The sequence below is a fragment of the Calypte anna genome, chromosome 21 (assembly GCF_003957555.1).
Source record: "Calypte anna isolate BGI_N300 chromosome 21, bCalAnn1_v1.p, whole genome shotgun sequence".
NCBI lineage: Eukaryota > Metazoa > Chordata > Aves > Apodiformes > Trochilidae > Calypte > Calypte anna.
Window position 1 is genome coordinate 4,742,286 of NC_044266.1, and position 19,761 is coordinate 4,762,046.

Below are 19,761 nucleotides of genomic sequence, written 5' to 3' on the forward strand. Positions count from 1 at the left end.
GAAATACAGAATTACTAAATATGGAGCACTTGGACAGAGAAGACCTTTTGAGGTAGCAAAGGGCCTTGACAAGGTCTCGGGGTCCTACCTTACATTTAAGCAGGATTAAATCTCTCTGCCTCCATTCTCATCCTTGGAGATAACAACCTACCCCTGGTACCATGAGGAGAAACACATCCCAGGATGATGAGGTGCTCAGATATTAACGATGAAAGCCTTAGATAAAGGTAAGCTCATTATTTTAGCCCTATTCTCTTCCACACAGTCAATTTATCTGTCTGTGCCCTCTGCTTAGCTCCCAGCCCTACAAGTCAGGGTCTAATTCTGAGCCACAGGGCTCTGCTAACCATCCAGCAGCCCCGGGATGCTTAGCCCCCAGTGAAGCTGGTGTGTGCCTGGCCCCATCACCCAAAGATGCCCTGCCCTCATGCTGACACAGCTCATTACCTACTTCCTAATCAGCATCACTCCAGGGCCACAGTATAAGACCAAAGCAAATTAAAAAAAATAAAAATATAACCTGCCACTGATAGGAGGGAAAGGATCCCATTGAACCCCTGTCTTGTGCAAGGGAGAAAAGCTTTGAGGCCTTTCCTTTTGGCTAATGAAATGCACAACAACACCCCACACTGCACTGAGCAACAAACACAGCTCCATTATTTGGAAAACAAATATGTTCTTTAGAGCTTCCTGGTTGTCAAACACCTTTTTGTTTAGCTCAACAACTAATCCACTTATCAGAGGATAAAGCTGCCAGTGAATCACCAGTATGATAAAAGCATGCACAAAATTAGCAAAAATTTGCCTATGGCTCCTGCACATTTAACAAACACCAGCTAAGAGAAAAATGATTCCTTTTTTTTTTTTTTTTTTTTTTAAATAACTGAGATCCCCAGGAGAGATTCTGTCAGATAGCAGCTTTTATTTTGCTTGCAATTTTTTTCCCCTCTCTCTCTCTCTCCACATAACCCAGGCACTGGGAGGCTGGGAGATGCCAAGAGCTGATATGAAAGCCATGGAAATTGGCAGTATTTGAATAAGCAAGAGATGCAGCCAGGCAAAATTTTAATAAGTTGGGTGTGTTTTTTAAAAAAGGAAATAAATAAAAAATTAGTGCTCAGGCATTGGCTGCTTCCCTAGGACCTCAGCAGTGCTGGATGTTTTCCTCTTTGTCAGTCTGGAACACCTATAGGATGCTGAATTTGTTCTTCCCTGCTCCTCAGTGTGTTTTGTAGTCCTTGTGATTTCAGCCTCTCCACATTCCTGCACCAACTCTCCCTGCTCCATGGATGAGAAATCACTGCAGACCAGAGGAAGTTGGGCAACTAAGTCAGCAGCAGGGCACAGGAACACCAGGACTTGCAGTTCTCTGCTCACATTCACTCAGCTACATAAACCTTGGGAATTTCATCAGCATGGATGTGTGCAGGGATGTTCTGGGGAGATTTCCAGCATTTCTGGAGAGTTACAAACCCATGTGTGTGAAAGAGGGAATGAAAAAAAAAGAGGGAAAGAGAACTCCTTAGACCTGGACTCTTGGAGCAAGAGACTTGTTCCAAGAAAGACAAAATAAATGTTCACAGCACCAGCAAAGCATTCTGTTTTTCTGAGGTCTGACCCATTTTCTGAAATCATTTGTCTGTACTCATCACACAGAGCATGTGAGATGACTGAGCCCCTAGTGGAAGTGTGCCAGCTAAGGGGAATGAATTTGGGTGGGATTTTGTCTTTGTTACCTTTAAATGACAAGAAGCTGAAAGGGAGAATCCCCACAGTGTGATTCTGCTGCCCTCAAGACCACCAAAATCACACTGCCCTGGCTGTTTGCTGAGGAGCACCACGAACTGACTGACACACTTAGCAATAAGCAGACCCCACAACCCCCCATTAGACCCCACCTCCAAAGGCTCAGGTCAGCTCAGATGATGAGGATGCTTCCCTTGATCCCAAATCCTTATTTTTCTGGACTGTATCAACCTCAGCTGGACATCTCCCCCACTCTAGATGAGCAAGAGGATGTAGTTAGTTCAGAACTGCACCATAGCAGCCAAACTGGAAGAACTGGGAATTTTGGAGGTTTCTGCCTGTGCTTTCTCTGCATCTTTACTTGAAAGTACTGTCTGCACCAAGAGTGCTGGAGGTGAGGATCTGCAGCTCCTCCAAGCTATGGTCACACTGGAAGAGCCTGACTAGAGAGAACCCAACACATTCCAGTATTTTCCCCCTTTAACTTTGCCCAGGCTTGAGCAGGACCACAGCACATGAACACAGGAGCATTTAGGGGAGCTGGGAATTAATCAAGAGGCACCCACCTGTCAGGCTGGTATCTGGAACTAAACAGAAACACTTGCTGTGCTTGACCTCTCGCCCTCCAGACAAGCCTGCAGCTCTTGGGTGGATTGAGAAACCTCTTGCAGGGACCTCAGCTTTGAGCCCCAGGGTGAAATAAAGCAAGGGGAGCCAGCAAGGAGAGACACAGGAGCTGGGTTATGAGCAGTGGGGGAAGGAGGAAGAGGCTGTAGCTGTTGTAGTTGGTGGGAGGAGTGGCAGTCTTCTGGCAAAGCTCGAAGAATGTAGCTGGAGAAATGATGTGGATGTGATAGGACATAGCAGAGCACAGAATGGGTTGGCCAACAAGCCAAGAGCTGCCTGAGGGTCAATGCTGTAGGTAAAAGAGGCTGGAGAGTAAAAACACTGAAGATAGTTAGAGTCAAATATCCCTGTGACTTTCTGTACATCCCCTGGATGGGGCTGGGGCTGGGTGGGATATATTTGATACATCAGTGTGTGCTGATTAGCAGTCCTGCACCTTATTCAGTGTTAAATCATCTTTTCTTGTAGTTAATAGAGGCCCAAACTCTGTTCTGATGGCCACTCAGGGAAACCTAAGGCAATGCTAACTCTGCTGAACAGCAGGAGAAAGCCCTGCAGGCATTCCAAGGCCTTTTGAAATACCAGTCTTGAGGTATGGGATTAAGATCTTAATTTTGAAAGAGATGTGGTGGGCACCTGCTTTTTAAAGTGCATGAAGAGATTATAAATGGATGCAAAATGGCTCAGCCACTCTGGGGTAGCATTGACCCCAGATCCAAAAGATGTGACCCTAGTTCAGACTTTCAGGTCTTCAGTTTTAGGACTTTTGGGGTGTCTGTGTAAACACCTCTGAGTAGGGAAAGGAGAAATACTGCAGGAAAACCATCTCTCTCCACCTGCCCCAATACTGAAGAGAAGACAGAACAAGATCTGGGTCAGGAGTGCAAAGGTGTTGGGACATCCTATGCCAGCATCCTCCACAGTCCTGTACTTTAACAAGCACAAGTCAGTTTGCCAGTACAAAAGCCACTCGTGTTGCCAGCAGGCATCTGTGACACCTGCTTCCTCCTCACCTGAAAACAAAAAAACCTCCTTTCCTTGGTAGCAGAGGTCACTCAGGCATTGAGGTTACAGAGAGTTTTAAGTCTTGCCTGTGAGAAAATGAAATGCTGGGAGTTGAGCTGACTGACAGCTCCTGGATCTGTAGGGTATGGACAGAGTTTATAGTGCTGGAACTGGAACATGGACCCTACAGTTCTTTGCATGAAAGATGCCACTTCATAGCTGGGCATAAAAATGAAGTAGATGAGGAAAATGGGTGCTGGGCAGAGACTGAGAGCTAGGGAAGCAGCTCAGTGAGGAATTTGCTTTCTGTGTCCTGATGAACCTGTGGCCCAGTGAAAGGGGCAGGAGGACAGCAATGGCTGCTGCAGAAACCAAGACAACACTTTCTGCAACTGATCCCTGCTTTTGCTTCTTCATTGCTCCAAGCAGCAAGGACTAAAATCCTCAAGAGAGATCTCAGAGCCTCTGCTGCTGTACATAAATGTGCATTCCCTTGGGTAAAAGCCTGGAGCTACAGATTTTTATGGAGTCTCACATGTAGGCACAATCAGGAAACAGAGCACAGATCCAGCCACGGATGCAAAAATGCTTGGGACACAGCAAGAACCTAAACTGAGTGCCCTAGGAATACCAGCCCTGAAACCACTCTGATCTCTGAAAGGAGGCCACAAAAAGGGAGGAGTGTCCTTCAGAAGCAGGCAGAACCACATCCCTTTTTCACTGCATTCCCAGTGCTCACCTCCAGCCCAGCTTCCCTCTATCTCTGACCTCCCAACACTTTTGGGGAGCCCTGTGCTCCCTCAAGCAGCAGTTCCAGGCACCCTCAGCATCCCTGCAGCACACCAGTCCCACAGCAGGAGGTGGTGCCCACCCAGGGTGGCTGCTGCCCCCTTTGCAGGGCATGGAGGTTCCATGAGCAGCACACAGAGCCCAGGGCTGCATTAGAGCTGGGGACACACACTCCCGACAGAGCTTTTAGGGTCTGCAAGCCCCTAAAATCAGGTGGCTCCTGGATTTGTGGGCTGGATTTGTGCTCAGCTGCTCACTGGAATCACTCCTTAAAGGGTTTCCATCAGTCCCCAGCAGCTGTTTGTGTCCTACAGGTCCATCCCCAAACAACACGGATGAGCCAGGGCCACGGATGGGAAAGTTCATTGGATGGGCAGTGTCCAACCTCTCCCTGATACTCCTGACTGTTTATTTCCTGACCAGGAAAGGGCTGCAACATCAGACAATGCTCTGCTTTGCACCACCTCTTCTTCAGGCCCCAAATACTGTTGTACCCCTCTTGTTAATTCCTTTTTTTTTTTTTTTTTCCCTTTCTTTTCTTTCCCCCCCCCCTTTTTTTTTTTATTTTTCCCCAAACGACAAAAATGTTATTTTGTGCCTCCTGAGCCTTGCTGGCTGGGCTCAGCATCTGTATCAGCTGGAGGAGCTTATGAGCCTCGTCTCCTCGGATTTAGACTGAAATTTTGATTTTCTGCTGAGCTCAGATAATGTGGAAATCCTGTTCCCCGATATTTACTGTTTATCAGCACAGCACAGTTCTGGGGGGAAGGGAATCTCTCTCTCCATGTGTCCCCCCTCTCTCCCCTCCATCCCCTATCCTGCATGCTAATGGGGAGTTTGGCTTGGGAGCAGCAGCTCCAACAAAAGCTTCATTACAGCCAGTGGAGGGGAAGAGGAACTCCCTGGCCAAGAGGCTCCACGGTGCTGGGACCAACTCTGGTCCCTGTGCCCATCACCTGAGCCCACTTTCATCCTGCTGGGTATCCCAAAGCCAGCTGCCTTTCTCTAGGCTCACCACTTAAGCCAAGCTTTGTCACCTTAGGAGGACCCCAGGTCCCCTCCAGGTGAGGATGGGGAAGCTCAGGAGCACAGTGAGCCACAGCTCTTCTCCTCTCCCCTAACTCCTCACCAGGATGAAGAGATTCTTCCTTGTGTGTCCAGGCCAGGCTGCACTCAGCATCATGGGCTAAGAGGCCACCCCCCTGGCCCTTTTCACATCATGTTTGTCCCCCTGAGTCTGGGAACCCCCTGGCAGCAGGCACAGTTCCCTTCCAAGCTGTGTATCCTGCTCCCCCACATCCTGCATCTTCCAGTGAGAAATAATGGTGCTGAGCCCTTGCAAACTCACTCCTGTAGGGAACACAGAAGTGAAAAGGGAAAGAAGAACACACTTCCCTGTGTAAGTGACATGAGCTAGGTAAGAAAAACAAAGCAACAATAAAAAATATTGTTTTCCCTGGCTCAGCAGCAGGGGAAGAGCTCTAAGGGCCACTGAAGTGGCCAGTGGTGCTCAATGCCTGGCTAGTAATGAGGTCTGCTGCCAGTCCCTAACAGGACTGATTCATGTCAGGTAATGTACAGGGCTTTCTCTCTCCCCCCAGTCCCTCGTGGGGGGGTAAGGCAGTTCTCTGTGCTTGGGGTTGAGTGGAATAATGTCCCAGCCACCCGCAGATATGCTGGGTTTTCTCTGCAGCTGCACAATTAGAGGCAGCACTGGGGTAAGGCAGGAGGATAATGCAGCACGTAGAAAGGAGAGAAAGGAAAATGGGAAAAAGAGGGTTTTCTAAAAAAATTTTTAAAAAAAATGAGGAGGAAAGGAAAGGGAGACAGGGAACATGATAAAACTCAGGCAGGCACTCTCTGCTTGGCTGTTCTCTGTGCAGCTTGCTGCTGGCTGGCTCTTCTGGTTTAAAGTGACTCCGCTTCTTATGGAAACGGAGAGGCGGTATTAAAAAAAAAAAAAAAAACAAGACACAGAGAGCTTCCTTATCTCATGGAGACAGTTGTCAGGAATCACTTTGACTGAGTCGTTTTGTCTCCATGCTTTTTTTCACTGTCAAGCAGGCCTCAGGACATGGATCAAAGGAGAGGCGCCGAGCGCTCGCTGAAACTTCTGATCCCTTCTCGGTACAGAGGCAGGAGAGGCAGACAGCTCTGCTCCACATCAAATGGAAGCAGAGAGGAGAGGGAGGAAGAAGCAAAGGGAGAGGGAGAAGAAAAGCTGGGAGAGAGAGGAGGATGTGACAGGCTCTCTGTCACTCTGGATCTCAGGGGAACGCCAGGCAGCAGCAGCCTCTGCTTTCCCTCTTCCCCACGGGTAGCATCCCCCTGCCAGTGTCCCTCCAAAAGGGAGCTGAAGGGAGATGGGGAGCACAAAGCAGCCCAGATATTTCCCCCAGACTAACAGGTGAGCTACCCACAGGGCCTGACCCAACCCAGCTTTGGCCCCATGCATCACTGGATCCCAGACCCAGCTCATCACTGAAGCGAAAGTCTTGTTGAGAGCTCCCGTGGGCCACTCAGAAATCCCTGGATCAGCTTCATTAAAGCTTGGTGGGTAAATTCCTACCCCACAACAACCCCCTTGGTGTCAGCCTTGCCTCTTTCTCTTCACTCTCCCAGGCCCTGTGATTTCCCTGTATCTGCTCAGCAAACAGCTCTCCAGCCTTTCCCTTATGTGGCTCATGATTCCCTTTCAGGTACTTATTCCCTGAAATAAGATCCCCCTCATCTCCAAACTGGAAAGGCTTAAGGGCTGACTCCAGCTTTCTGTGGAGAGCTAAGACCCTCTGCACCTTTGATCAATTTCCCACTCACCCACCCCAGACCCTGCCAGGATTTCTGATCTTCAGCCCCTGCTGTAAATCAGTCTGGGCCTCCCCTGTCTGATGGAGGCAAGAGGCAGCACCTTGCAGCAGGAGACCCCCCTGCACCTGAGCACATCTCTCGTATCCAGCACTGTGGAAGGTGGAACCACCCCATGGCATGCACTCCACAACCTGACAGATCCCCAGTAATTATTGGCTGCAGCTCTGCCTCCTCTCCTTTGCACTTCCCAAGCTCCCTGTACACTACAGAAGCCCTTGCACAGCCCAGCAACCCCCAAACTGATAAAAATACTCATTGCACAGCTGTGTCCTGCACCCCATTCCTCCCACGGGGCAGCAAGAGAACCAGTGTGATGAATGATCTGCAAGCTGGTGCAATACCTCAGCTCCCTTCCAGCTTTTTAGGGTATCTCTGCCCTCTAAGCCTCTCCTGATGCTTCAGGATCTAACAGCACCTCTGAATGAGCCATCCAGGATGCTCCTGAGATGGATGCAGCCCCCAAAGTCCTCCCTGTCCTCTCAGTCCTGAATGTTCCAAGATGCTGCAACCCATCTGTCAGTGATCCCAGCAGCTGCCTGGCTTTGGGGTGGGAATGAATGTGGGTTTCCTTCATCAGCAGCACATATGGATGGTGAAGCAAACAGAAAATAAACCTTAATGAATAATGACCCCTTTCAAAATGCCTCCAGAAGCTTTGGGGAAGCTGAAGGTCATGGCATATCCCCCCAGCATGGCACTATGTGAGCAACACACAACCCTCTGCCTGTCTTCAGTGCTCTGGGATAGGCTGGAGGCTCAGAAGGAGAGCAGCAGAGCAGCAAACACTTGCAGCCCATGTCCCACCTCCTCACCCAGCACAGCCCAGCACTGCTGCTCTTCTGTCACCCCCCTGGACTTAACAGACCTTCTGTAAACCCCTGTTTGGGAAGGAAAGTGAGGGGCAGGTTGGGGTAAGTGCCTGCAAAGAGTTTTTCTCTCCTCGATGGCTTTTCCCAGCAGAGCTGACTTCTGCACAGCTGGAGCACAGCTGTTAGGCTGCTGCAAGACTTTAACAGGCAAGCACAACACCCAGGCACACACAGCACTGTGCACACACACAGCCTGCAGCAGGACATGGGTGCCCTTGAGCAGGCAGGCATGCCCCTGCCTCTGAATCCTAATTATTCCTTTTCTTGCATTCCTCCCTTTTAAACTTCCCCTCTATCTCACATTCCCCCCCCTCCCAGGGCTGCCTTTCCCACTGCAGTCCCTGGTTATGGCAGCCCCTGGAGCCATGCAGCACAACTCTTCCCTCTGAATGCCAGAGGTCACTCAGCAGCCCCTGTCACCAGGCTGGCTGCTGTATTAATTGCTAAGCTCTCATTTTCTCTATCTGCCCTGCCTGCCTTGTCTCGAGTTCCCTTATTAATCATAAAGCAGGGCAAATCCTGCATTTGAATTCTCCAAGCCTGTGTCTCCCAGCCAAGTCCCTCTTACCCTTCCTGGTGTGGAAAAAAAAGGCCCCAGAGGAGAGGTGTTTTGGCAGAGCTGAAAGCCCCACCAGTCCCTTCTGGATTTCAGTAGGAATCCCAGCCCAGCTACGTCTGTTCCACCCACCTGGCTTCAGCCTTGCTCCTACCACCTCAGGAGTGAGTAGGGGAGTCTGGGCCATATTTAAAGATTTTGGGGTACAGATTTTAGTTTCTTAGCCCTGAGTGCCTTAAATATGTGCTCCTTTGGCATCTTGGGGGTCACAGGACACTTTCAGACCTCCCTGCATTCATTCTTCTTGCTCTCACTGGACTGGTCATTCTCCTCAGGTTCTTTTCCCTGTATTTCTTCTCTTTTCTCCTTACTCCCCTTTCTCCCCAGTGTGTCTGCTCTGATACCTGAGCTGACAAGTAGTGCAGTATCACAGGGGCTGATCCTGGACCCACTGAAGATAGTGGCAAAGTTCCTATCAAATTCAAGGCTCAGGAACCAGAAGTTTGCTCTGAAATCCTTCAGTGTTTCTCATATTTTAGGAATACACACACGGAACAATGGATGGAGTGGAAATCACACAGGAATCCATGCAACCAATGCCACCCAGAGCACTGGAGTTAGGGTTAAGGAAAGAAGGTGCTGACTTATTGGTTTCTAAGTAAGTTCTCAGTGGGACCAAAGTACCCAAATCAGGAGGAAAGTCATGAAACCAAGATTGACAGAGTGCATTCTGGCCACTCAGACATGAGTTTCCCCCTCCCTACCCTACTCCTTCACTCACAGAGCCAGAGTCATGAGGAATTAGGCAAATAAATACCTATCTATTTTCACACGAGAAAAATGTTCCATTCTCCCCTTTTTCCTGTTGCTGGGAGCAGAGGCGTCTAACTGACAAGAGCAGATGGGCTTTGTTTGGTTAAATAAAAAAAAAAAAAAAGCAAGAAATTTTAGTGGAAAAACTACCAGCTTCCCTGGGACACATAGGTTAAAAGTTTAGAGAGATGGAGCTGCATTTGACACCAAGGGAGGGAAAAAGCCAGCACAGGCTCAGAGCCAGCTTCTCCTCCCCAGGAGAGATCTGGAGGTCCCATGCTCCCTTCTCTCCTTCCCCTGGCATAAAAAGGAAACAGAATTTAGAACGTGTTTGCCTCCTTCTCCAAAAATCCTGTGTGCAATCTGCCAGAAGGTCATGGGGAGGCTGGAGCGGGTTCAGTGTGAAAGAAAGAGGGTGTGAGGAATAATTGTGACTTGGAAAAGGAACAGCAGCCACTTTGTGAGGGGCAGGCACTTGGTTTAGGGGAATCTGGGTCCTCCAGAGGGATGGGGCTGCAGGGGGGAGGAGGAGGAGGAGGCAGCAAGGGGGGGGACAGAGCGCAGACCACATGGGGAAAAAACCAAACCCAAGAGTGGAAAAGGAAAGAAGGAGAAAGGAGATGGAGAGGTGGAAAAGGGAATGGGGAAGAGCCCAGGAGGGAAGGTTAAAGAAAAAACCCTTGTGTGGGGTGGCACCCAAGAGCATCAGAGGTGAAAGAATATGAGAAGAACATGTTCCTACACTAAGATAAGCCGGGGAAATGAAGCCTTATCCTTCCAAACCCAACCCTTTAAAATTCGAGTGAGAGAAGGGTCTCCTTTCAGGGAAAAGGGGAATCCTTAATGCTTCCTCCCTCAGCAACTGTAATGCCAGGATGTTCCCAATCTGCTTTGAGGGATGGAAAGATTAAGAATAATAAAAAAATTGCAATAAAATATGTGTGAACGAGGGGGTAATTGTGGACAAATGCAGCATTCAAATTCATTTTTCAGCTCTTTTACACACCATTTCAATCTTATTTTCTGCTTGTTAATGAGATCTTGTTGGTTGGGGTGGGCACGGCTGCCCAGTATCGCTTGGGTAATTGCACATAATTTTCTCTCTACTAGTGATTTGCATCAGATTTTTTTTTTTCTAATTCTTTGCTATTTAAACCCCCTCCTCCCTTTCCCCCTCCCCCCCAAATCTCACCCTCTCCTCCCCCTTTTGCTTCCCCTCCCCTTCTTCTGGCCCAGCTAGACTCATTTTGAATGCTTATTATAGGCACAGTGTCTCTGACAAAAAAAAAAAAAAATAAAAAGGAGGAAAAAAAAAAAAAAAAAGAAAAAAAAAAAAAAAACCACAGAAACCAGACAAAAAGGATCCATGTCACTGAAGGAAGGAGTGCTGACTCTCTGGAGCCAGACATCATGATGCCAGCTAACATTGTGCCCTTCCCAATTGCCAGGTTTCCCCCCCTCAAAAAAAAAAAAAAAAAAAAGGCTCAGCTGGCTCTTCTTACACTTCTGCCAGGATCAGTGTGCTCCTGACAGGGATTCAGATGATCTCTAATCCCACCCCAGTGAGGCTGAAGAAAGCCTTACCCTGGATGGTGGAAGAGATTGGAGCCCTGGGACGATGTCAGGAAAAACAAAATTGTGCTATGGTTGTGCAGAATAAGAAAGTCCCTGAGTTTAGAGTGTGAATTTGTGGGCAGAGTCTGACCTGAGACCTTGGGACCCTCTAGGAACAGCATGGAGAAAGAGTGATAAACCAGGAACTGTAAAATCTGCCTCCAGCCTTCAGATGCTGGAAGTGAATTTGCTCATGGAGTAAAAAAAAAAACCAACACAAAAAACCACCACCAAAAGCCTTGAGAAAATGAAAGCAACAAATATAAGATGGTGAAGAAGTTTCTCTTGGCTCTTTGTATTTCTGGAATTGTCTTAATCTCTGGGTGATCCTGTGGGTTTGTTAAAAAATTCAGAAGCCTCAGAAATAAGATGTTATGAAAGGATAGGAAATGTGTGACTCTTCACTATACCTTAGTACATTCTCCAGCAAGAGAAGGGCCATCTGCAACAAACTAATGGTCTTTTGCTTTTGAATAACTCCTTGCAAGACCCCAACATGTTCATAGTGAACAGCCAGAACACATTTAAGGTACGGGCCTGGATCTAGAAGGGCAGCAGAAATTTTAAGGAGTGAAGGAGTGGACAAAATCCACCTAAAATTCATCAAGACATTTTAAAAGGCAGAAGAGATGTGGTAGAGATGAAAGAAGCCCAGAATCCAGTGTGACCCTACTTCTTTACTGTTTGAAAAGCAGGCAGGGGATGTCCCATCACTGCAAACATTTCTTGAAGGGCTGTCAGATGCTGTTCAGGACAAAACTGAACTTAATACTGAGTTTACCATTGTAGTTAGCTACTTGTCACCAGCCTTACCCCAGCCACAGTGAGGGGCACGACTCAGCTAGCACAGGTCTGAACTTTGAAATAGATGGATGTAAAGTTTGTTCTCCCTGCCAGGCTGAAGTGTGACCTGGCTAAGGATATTTTGGTGCCCTGGCCTTGTTCTGGTTGGTATTCATAGGTATTCTCAAATGGGAAATGATTTCTCTGCTGGATGAAAATGAAGTGGAAATTTAGAATGTATTTAGGAAACCCCACCATCCATGAACATGTTTACAACCCACTCCTGTGAGAGATTATGAAACAGAAGCTCCAGGGCCGGATATCACACTCTCTGTGACTACTAACTAGTTACTCACTCTTCATGTTTAAGTTTGGTCTCTCTCTTATCACAGCCATGAATGCCAGCCCAGAAACAGTTCCAAGCCCTGAGTCAGCCCAGCTGAATTAGTGACAGCTGCTGCTAACCCACACAGCCTTTGGGGACCAATGGGGACCTGGCTGCTCCCTGGTGCTGAGCTCCTCTTTGATAATCCTTGACTGCTGGAGCCACCCAGGGCACCCTGAGAGATGCCAGGTGACTCATGTGGCTGCAGTTGCCCACCCTGTGAGGTTGGCTTTCTCAGCCAGGCAATCCTCAGAGCAAGATCTCTCTCTTCCAAAGGCTGTCCCAGCACAGAACCATCACAAATCACTGCTGGGGTTACCCTGAGGTCTCTCACTGAGGTGCAGGAAGGAGCAGAACATGAGAGCTGACACTGAGCAGTGGGTTTGTCATGCCCTGAGCACAACCAAGTCACTGTTCTGGTATGAAGTGACCCAAAAAACACCATCATGGGATGAAGTAGCTGAAGATAAAAAGTCCCACCTGACTTCTCCCCCCTTGGCAGCCTCAGGACTGGAGTGGAGACAGAACAGGCTCTAAAGAGGGGAAGTGCAGGGGGAATGCTCTGGGTTTCCAGCAGCAGAGCAGAGCTGCAGGAGCACTGTGTGCTGCAGAGCAAGGAGGAGATGGGGCTGTTTCCCACATGAAGCTGGGGTGACTTTCAGCCGTGCCTGCTCCTTCTGTCAGGACTCAAGTGTGTGTGGGGGGAGGGGACCCAGCCCACAGAGGCCAAATGTAATCCCCTTTCCTCTGTTGTGAGAATGGAAATGCCATGCTTCCCCTCTAGAATTTCAGCTGCCAGCACCAAGCCTGTCTGCTGGATCCTGGCTGGGACACCCAATCCTGGGGTAACTGGATAGTGTGCTGAGCAGGGAGCAAATGCTGGGAGCTCTGGGCCAGGCTGGCCCCCACCTCCTTGTCTAAACTGCAAAGAAATCTCCCTCCTGCTGCTGCTGAGGAACGAAACTGGAGAACTGTCTGTTTGCATCTCAGAAAAACTGCCATCGTTTTAAGTTCCAATTCTTTTTTTTTTTTTCCTATCTCCTGAACTCCCTCTGTCCCTGGTAGTTGATATTTACCCCTGCAGAGAGAAACCAAATCCCACAGATAGCTGGACAGGAGGATGAGAGGGCTGAGATGCTATGGGTTTTACCTGTAATGCCCTGGAACAGCTGAATTATGCACAGAGAAATTACACACAGCATCCTACACTGAGATCTCACAAAACTTTTACCCACCCTGTTACATAAAAAGAGGTCACTTCTAGGAGCTCCCATTCATGCTGCTCAGAGTACTTCTCACATCCTTCCACTAGGAACAGCAGAGGGCTTAGAAAGGCAGGAAGGCAGCAAGATAAATAAATATAATGCAGTCATAAAATAACCTGTGTTAGCCTTTCTATGCACAAAAGAAATAGAAGAACCTCTATGCTGATATCTTGGCCCTCACATGATTAAAAGCCTTAGGAAAATGGGAATCTCTTCTACTTGGGGGTGCAAAGCTCTCTTTTCTTCAGGACTGTCAGATAATGTATCCTCTCTTCCCCATACAAAGGGCTTATTGGCTCAGGACTCTATCTTTCCCTAGCCTGAGCCTGGGGGCAGGTTAATTTGGGATAGGGATAAGCATAGAAAAAGCATTGGTCTGGTCATTTCAATGAGCCTCTGATTTAGTGAGCAGGACTAGTAAGTAGATGATGAAGTTACAGAAATGGAAATTGCATCATGGACTTGTATCTGTGTAGTGCTCTGCAGCTTTACCCCCTTGGATCTCATCCCTCACTTATTCTGTGGGGCTAAATTGCACTTGTGATAATCTGAATTATTCAGGTGCCCTGGACCAACTGCCCTGCCTTTGAATTCCATGCTGTGTGCTCATCTCCCAAGCCCAGTGCTATTAGAAATCCCTTGTCAGAAAGATGTCTCCTTATTTGCCCCACAAATTACATTGTTTGAGGCAACATTCAGCCTCATGCCAGTCACACTTCTACATTTTTCTATCTTATCATCATTCAAAGCTAGAGGTGAGGTTTTTTTTTAATACCATTTCAGAGAAGCTGCAAAATTTCCCTCTTTCCATTGACACTCAATGTTTGTTTTCACACTCGAGAGATCACAAGCTATTGGACCTTAAAATCTATCTACCTCTCTGATGTCCCCATTTATTGCACTCCTCTCAAAACAGTTGTAGCTTTTTCATTTCAGATGCCTACCTAATTTCTCCCTGTAGTTTCAAATTATTTCGTACTTCCTGTCTTAGTGTTCCTCTGAAACAACTGCCATGGTGCACTTCATGTAGCTCCACATTTCACAAGTGACTGGGTGTAAAAGCAGAAGATATTTGGTAGTGGCAGGCACCACACCAACCCAAGCCCTTGCTGTTAATTGTCAGTGTATACTCTGTGCCTTGTTCCACTTAACAACAAACATGCATTTGGAAACCAGATTACACCAAATAAACCAAAAAGAAGGTTAGAGGCTCTAATGAGGTGACAAAAAATTAGAATCCTTATCCCAGGACAGTGATGGAGTGGGCTGTATTCTGGGGTGGTGCACACCCTGGCATCTCCATGGACTTCAGTGGAGCTCAGCAGCTGAGAACATCATTCTGCTCCCACAACACACACAGCACAAGCTCTGCTCTCTCCAGACCCACTGCTGATGAAGGTTTTAACCTCTCCATGCTGTTGAGGCTTGTTTCTCCACCACACACAGCAAAGACAGGCACACAATGGGCAGAAACCTGATCAAAGCTGGGATGGGGCCCTTTGGAAGGCAGCTGGGCTGAGCCCAGAGCCCAGAGCTCAGGGGCAGGTCCTGGGCACTCTGTTCTGAGCTCAGGCAAGGATCTTACAACCAAGGGTGATGGGGAGGCTGTGCCTGTTGCCTGGTAACTTAGAACGCATGAGCTCCAGTCTTCTACACAAAGAGATGTGTGTGAAATGTATCTTTCCTCTTATTCTGACCTTGCAGAAAGCATCAGAAGAATTGTTTACATGACAATTAGTTTCTCAAAACCAAATCCCAGATCTGCATCTCTGTATTTTGCAGAAGCTCAGATCCATGACATTTTCACACGTAAGGGCTTTCCTTGTTCCAACCATGCTTGGAGAAGCTGGCTTTGGCTAATATATAAACCAGTCAACCACAAATCATGGGCTACTTCTAAAATGAGCCTGCAAAAAGTAACTTAAAAAAAGAATATCAAGTGTGCTGTCTTTAGGCTAAAATCCAAAACTGAAGGGCTCACATCTGCACTGGAATTTTTATTGGAGGGCTGAGAAGGGCAACATCGATGCTCAAGGTCCTGGTGTTTGCAGTTAGAGTGTGCTAACCTGAATTTGGGAACTAACAGGATACAAATGCTCTGGCAGTACAGTGCTGAGCTGAGGGCAGAAATAGTGCAGATAAACAAATCAACTAATTGATTTAAATAAGCTGCCTCCAAGAATTCCTGACAATAACAGCAACTCCCTTGTTAACCATAATACACTGTCATAGCCTGAAGCTTGCCCTGCTCTCAGAGGATCTGGACCAGCCAAATACTCTCAGCCAAAGAAAGAATGGAAGCAGGACACATACCTGTGGAGAGAGGCCATTGCTAACAGGATTCATGTGGTTGGCAGGAGCTGCTGCATTCATGAAACTGTCTGAGTAGCTGGAGAAGCTGTGTCGGGCCCCGTAGGCAGAACCGGTATCAGCGGCGGCGGCGGCAGCGAGACCTCCCTGGTGCATGGTGGAGGGTGGCAGGGGCTGGGGTCTGTGGACAGTGCTTCCTCCATCTGTGGGGACAGAAGTCAGGGGTGAGCAGTTGTGGGATGTTCCAGCTGAGAGGGCAGAGCTTGATGGTTTGGCTACCATGATGTCAGCTCCTGGGTGCCACGTGGCTGCAGCGTTGGATTTGGCAGTTTAAGGTGTGGCATAAAATCTGCAAACCTGGGATGAGATATCTCAGTTTTCTCTTATTTTTTTTCCCCAGACAGAAGCTGTTCATTCCTCTATAAAGGCCAAAGCCATCTGGAATTAGCAATACCCCTTCCACTGAGCCCTAGCATGGAGGGATGGCCTGTGTGACACTCACTTTGGGCTGATGTGGTCCCTATTTCAAAGCAAAAGAACCACAGTCCCAAGACAGAAAGGACCACGAGACAAAGGAGAAAAGTGCTGAGTTTCCATCGACCTGAGGAAAAACCTGGTCTCCTAGCTAAAGAAAAACCACTCCTGTGTTACACGATCTCTAGCGGGATGTCATGAATCAGACAGAGGAGGGATGCTGTAGGGCAAGAGAAGGGGAGCAGCAAGGAAAGAGGAGAAAGGGCGCTCACCTTGGGAGATGGTGGTGGTTGGGTAGGTGGAGTCTGGCAGCTGGTACGGGGGCAGGGTCGGCATTCCTGTGGACGGGAAGCCCCCCGGCAAGAGGTGATTGAAAGCTGCCAGTTGGTTCGCTCCCGCCTGCTTGCGCCATCTCGCTCGTCGGTTGCTGAACCAGACCTGGAGAGGGGAGAGAAAAGAGCCCGGGGGGCTGAGCTGAGCTGTGCCCCCTCTCTGATGGGTGCCTGAAACATCGGAGGGAAACGAATCCTGAATTACAGCACCAGCCAAAAAAAAAAAAAAAAGAATAAAAGGGTGCAAGTTGCCACCTGCCACAGACTTCAGGAGGAATGTTCTCCGTTCTTCAGTTTACTTTCTCCCAAATGACAATATTACTACTGCCCTGTCTCCTGGGTGCAGATATATGCATTTTAAATTGTGAAAGACTCTACTTCAGAGCATGGGAGGGAGCTATCAGCAGTCGGGGGAGAGGAAGAGGAATAATTGAGCTTGTGTATTCCGAGAGAGTCCATGCCAAAGAGATGTATTGCTACCACCTGGCCATTCTGCCTCGTTATCTGACAACTCTGTGAATTATGCTGAAGGATTAAGCACCATAATAGCAACACGGCTGCACTGTTAGGAGGGATAAATAGACAGATTAGCATCATGGTTTCTGTGTTAGACAAGCTAAATAGATAGAACCAGACCTGAGGGAATATAGGGTTTTCTTAGCTCCTCTGGACTGCAGCAAATCACTGCTGTCTGTATGCTCAGACATGCTCTCCTTGCAAGAGGCACTGCAGCCTGCACCAGAATTGTACTGCAGCCAATTTACATGTCTGTGCATAAAAACAAACCTGGTATTAAAGCACGTGCAAAGCTGGGCTCCTGTTTCCTACAGTGCCAGCTTACCTGCAAGGCTCAAGGGGAGATTTTTTCTCAATGCATTTGTTTGCCCTGGTGGGTTTTATCATGGACAATCTCCCTTCTGCGAGGTGGAAGGGGCTTCTCAAGCTGCCTCTTGGGCTTGGTTTACTTCATTTCAGCAGAGAGGCTCTCAGGCCCCATCCCTGTTTGGGGTTCAGAAATATGTGGATAAGCTTTCAAACCAGATGAGAATGCAGCTGCTGGACTTTGTGAGGCCTAAAGGGCTAGAAAACACGATTAAATTTCACAGCAACAAGAAAAAATGGAGCAAAAATCAAGAGTGTAAAGCATTCAGGGAGGAAAAAAAAAAAATCTTCCATCAGGCTTCCAAGCTGCTCAGTGTCAGATCAGAAACTGGGGTTACAGGGGTTTGAGGCCCTGCAGTCCAAACTGTCCCCATATCTTGTGAACCACAGCAACACTTCTCTAAATACAGCAGAACCTTGGTCCTTGCACTTCAGAGATGATCCAAATCTCAGAGCAGGAGTCTTTCTCTGGTCTTTAGATCAAGCTCCCCTGTAAACTTGTTAGTTTGTCTTTTTCTTACGGGCACCCATGGGAATGCCAAAGTCACTCAGCACAAGGCAGTGTTTTCCCTGAGAGCTGCTTATTTGATGGTCTCTCAGTCCACACACACTGCAGTGGCTCTTGCTGCAAACCCAAGCACCCACTGAGCTTCACACACAAATTCCTTTGAGGTTCTCTAGATCACAGTCTTGTGATGTGGAGGGATTGCTCTCTCTACATGTTACCCATCTACCAGTGTGCTGTGTTTGATTAAAACACACTGATGATTGCTGTGTCTGACCTCCTGAGGATGGGTAGGAAGGACCTGGTCCAGCCCTTCACTTCGTGCTGTTATTTACATCCTTGTATGGTGAAAACACTAAAAAAACCACCAGTTTTCTTTGCAAGAACTGGTCTAAATTAAACCCCCTTTTTATGGTCTGAGTGGACCAAGCTAAATTTTTGGTACCAGTACAAGCTGATGTCAGTCCCTTGGCACCAAACACCTTTTTTTCCAGACCTGTTCCTATTGCACTGCTCTACTGGCTGGAGCAGCATCACCCCTGAGCACCTTCCAAAAGTGTGACAGAAATAGGTCAGCTCACATCCGATCTGCATTGATCAACAAAGTCCATGCAGGTCAGAATCCCTGTGTCCATTTTTGGCACCAGATGTCTCTAGCAAAATCTAGGACAGACTTAAGGAGAAAGAAATGAATGCATATTAAGATCTGTAGCACTTTACAACTCTTTTATACAGTCCAAGTCAGGGCCTGGTTTCTAGGAGCAGTGAATAACACAAATTAATAAATAACCTTTTGTTTGCCCTGGTCATGCAAAGAGGACAGTCCTGTCTTTTTCTCATGCATGCATGTATGTGTAATTCAGGCTTTGAATTAGGGATATGGAACTTGGCTCCTCCTCTCATATAATTTGCTTCCACTTTCACAGTTAAGGACATTAAAACTGTCTAAATATTTATGTTAGCTGAACATAAGGAGATAAACAAACCTTCTCTTTTCAGAGAAAAAGGCCTAGTCCCAGACTGGAAGAGTTTTCACTAAAAAAAAAAAATAAAATCTCAATGCTAAAAATAGCAAATGACATTCAGATGCCTGAAGAAAAAACATAACCAAGCAGTGATGAATCTAGGCATTGAAAAGGAAAGAGAAATTTAACTCCAAAAAAGTAAACAGCACTCCACACCTTCCCAAGATTGCCAACACAAACATTTGTACCTGTTGCCCTTTATTTTTTAAGGGAGATACAAGGATTCTCTGGATCATTTTACAAGCAGAGTGGACCAAAAGGTCTGTGCCTGGGCCATTCTTGGGGTGTCATGCAATGTGCATGGTGGGGTTGGATGGGGCTTGGAGCAGCCTGGTGTAGCAGGAGGTGTCCCTGGCCATGCAGAGGGCTTGGAAGTGAATGAGATTTAAGGTCCCATCTGACCCAAACCATTCCATTATTCCATGAAGAAAGGAAAGACAGTGGAGAATAACCAGAGAAAGAAATCCAGCTTTTAATTATGCTACAGTCTCCCTCTGTGATTTTGGGAGAGAAATTGCTTCTCTGATTTGAAGTCAAGGGAAACATCACTGCATTCAACAAGTTTTGGTCCTTACACAACCTCTACATTGAGTATAAAGTCCATTTTCTTACATTTTAGTTTGTTCCAACTAGAGATAGGAGCTGTCTGTAACTGCCAGTAGGCACCATACCCAGCACAGCAGGATCTCCTTCTTGGCTATAGTATCACAGCAAAACAAATAATAAATGATAATAATAGTAAATACACGTGCATGGAGTGAAATTCACAACTACACACTTAAATGCAGTGTTTCCTGACAGCCAGGCTGCAGAATCCAGCCACAAATACACTGAAACCTGCCACAAAGAACTGGATAGGATTTATCTTGCCGTGCAGAGGAAGGGACATTTCATGGCCCAAAAAGGTTGATGC

General features: G+C 47.5%; 1 protein-coding gene across 4 annotated transcripts in view; it reads right to left on the bottom strand.

Annotated features, from left to right (window-relative positions):
* PAX7 (paired box 7) overlaps positions 1-19,761 on the bottom strand; it is a 100,672-nt gene that overhangs the window by 20,552 nt on the left and 60,359 nt on the right. For all 4 annotated transcript variants that reach the window (XM_008503685.2, XM_008503686.2, XM_008503683.2 and 1 more), the window contains exons 6-7: positions 16,377-16,542; positions 15,634-15,833 (exon numbers count right to left, since the gene is read on the bottom strand). In XM_008503685.2, coding sequence (XP_008501907.2) covers positions 15,634-15,833; positions 16,377-16,542 — 366 coding nt within the window. The remainder of the gene's footprint in view (positions 1-15,633; positions 15,834-16,376; positions 16,543-19,761) is intronic.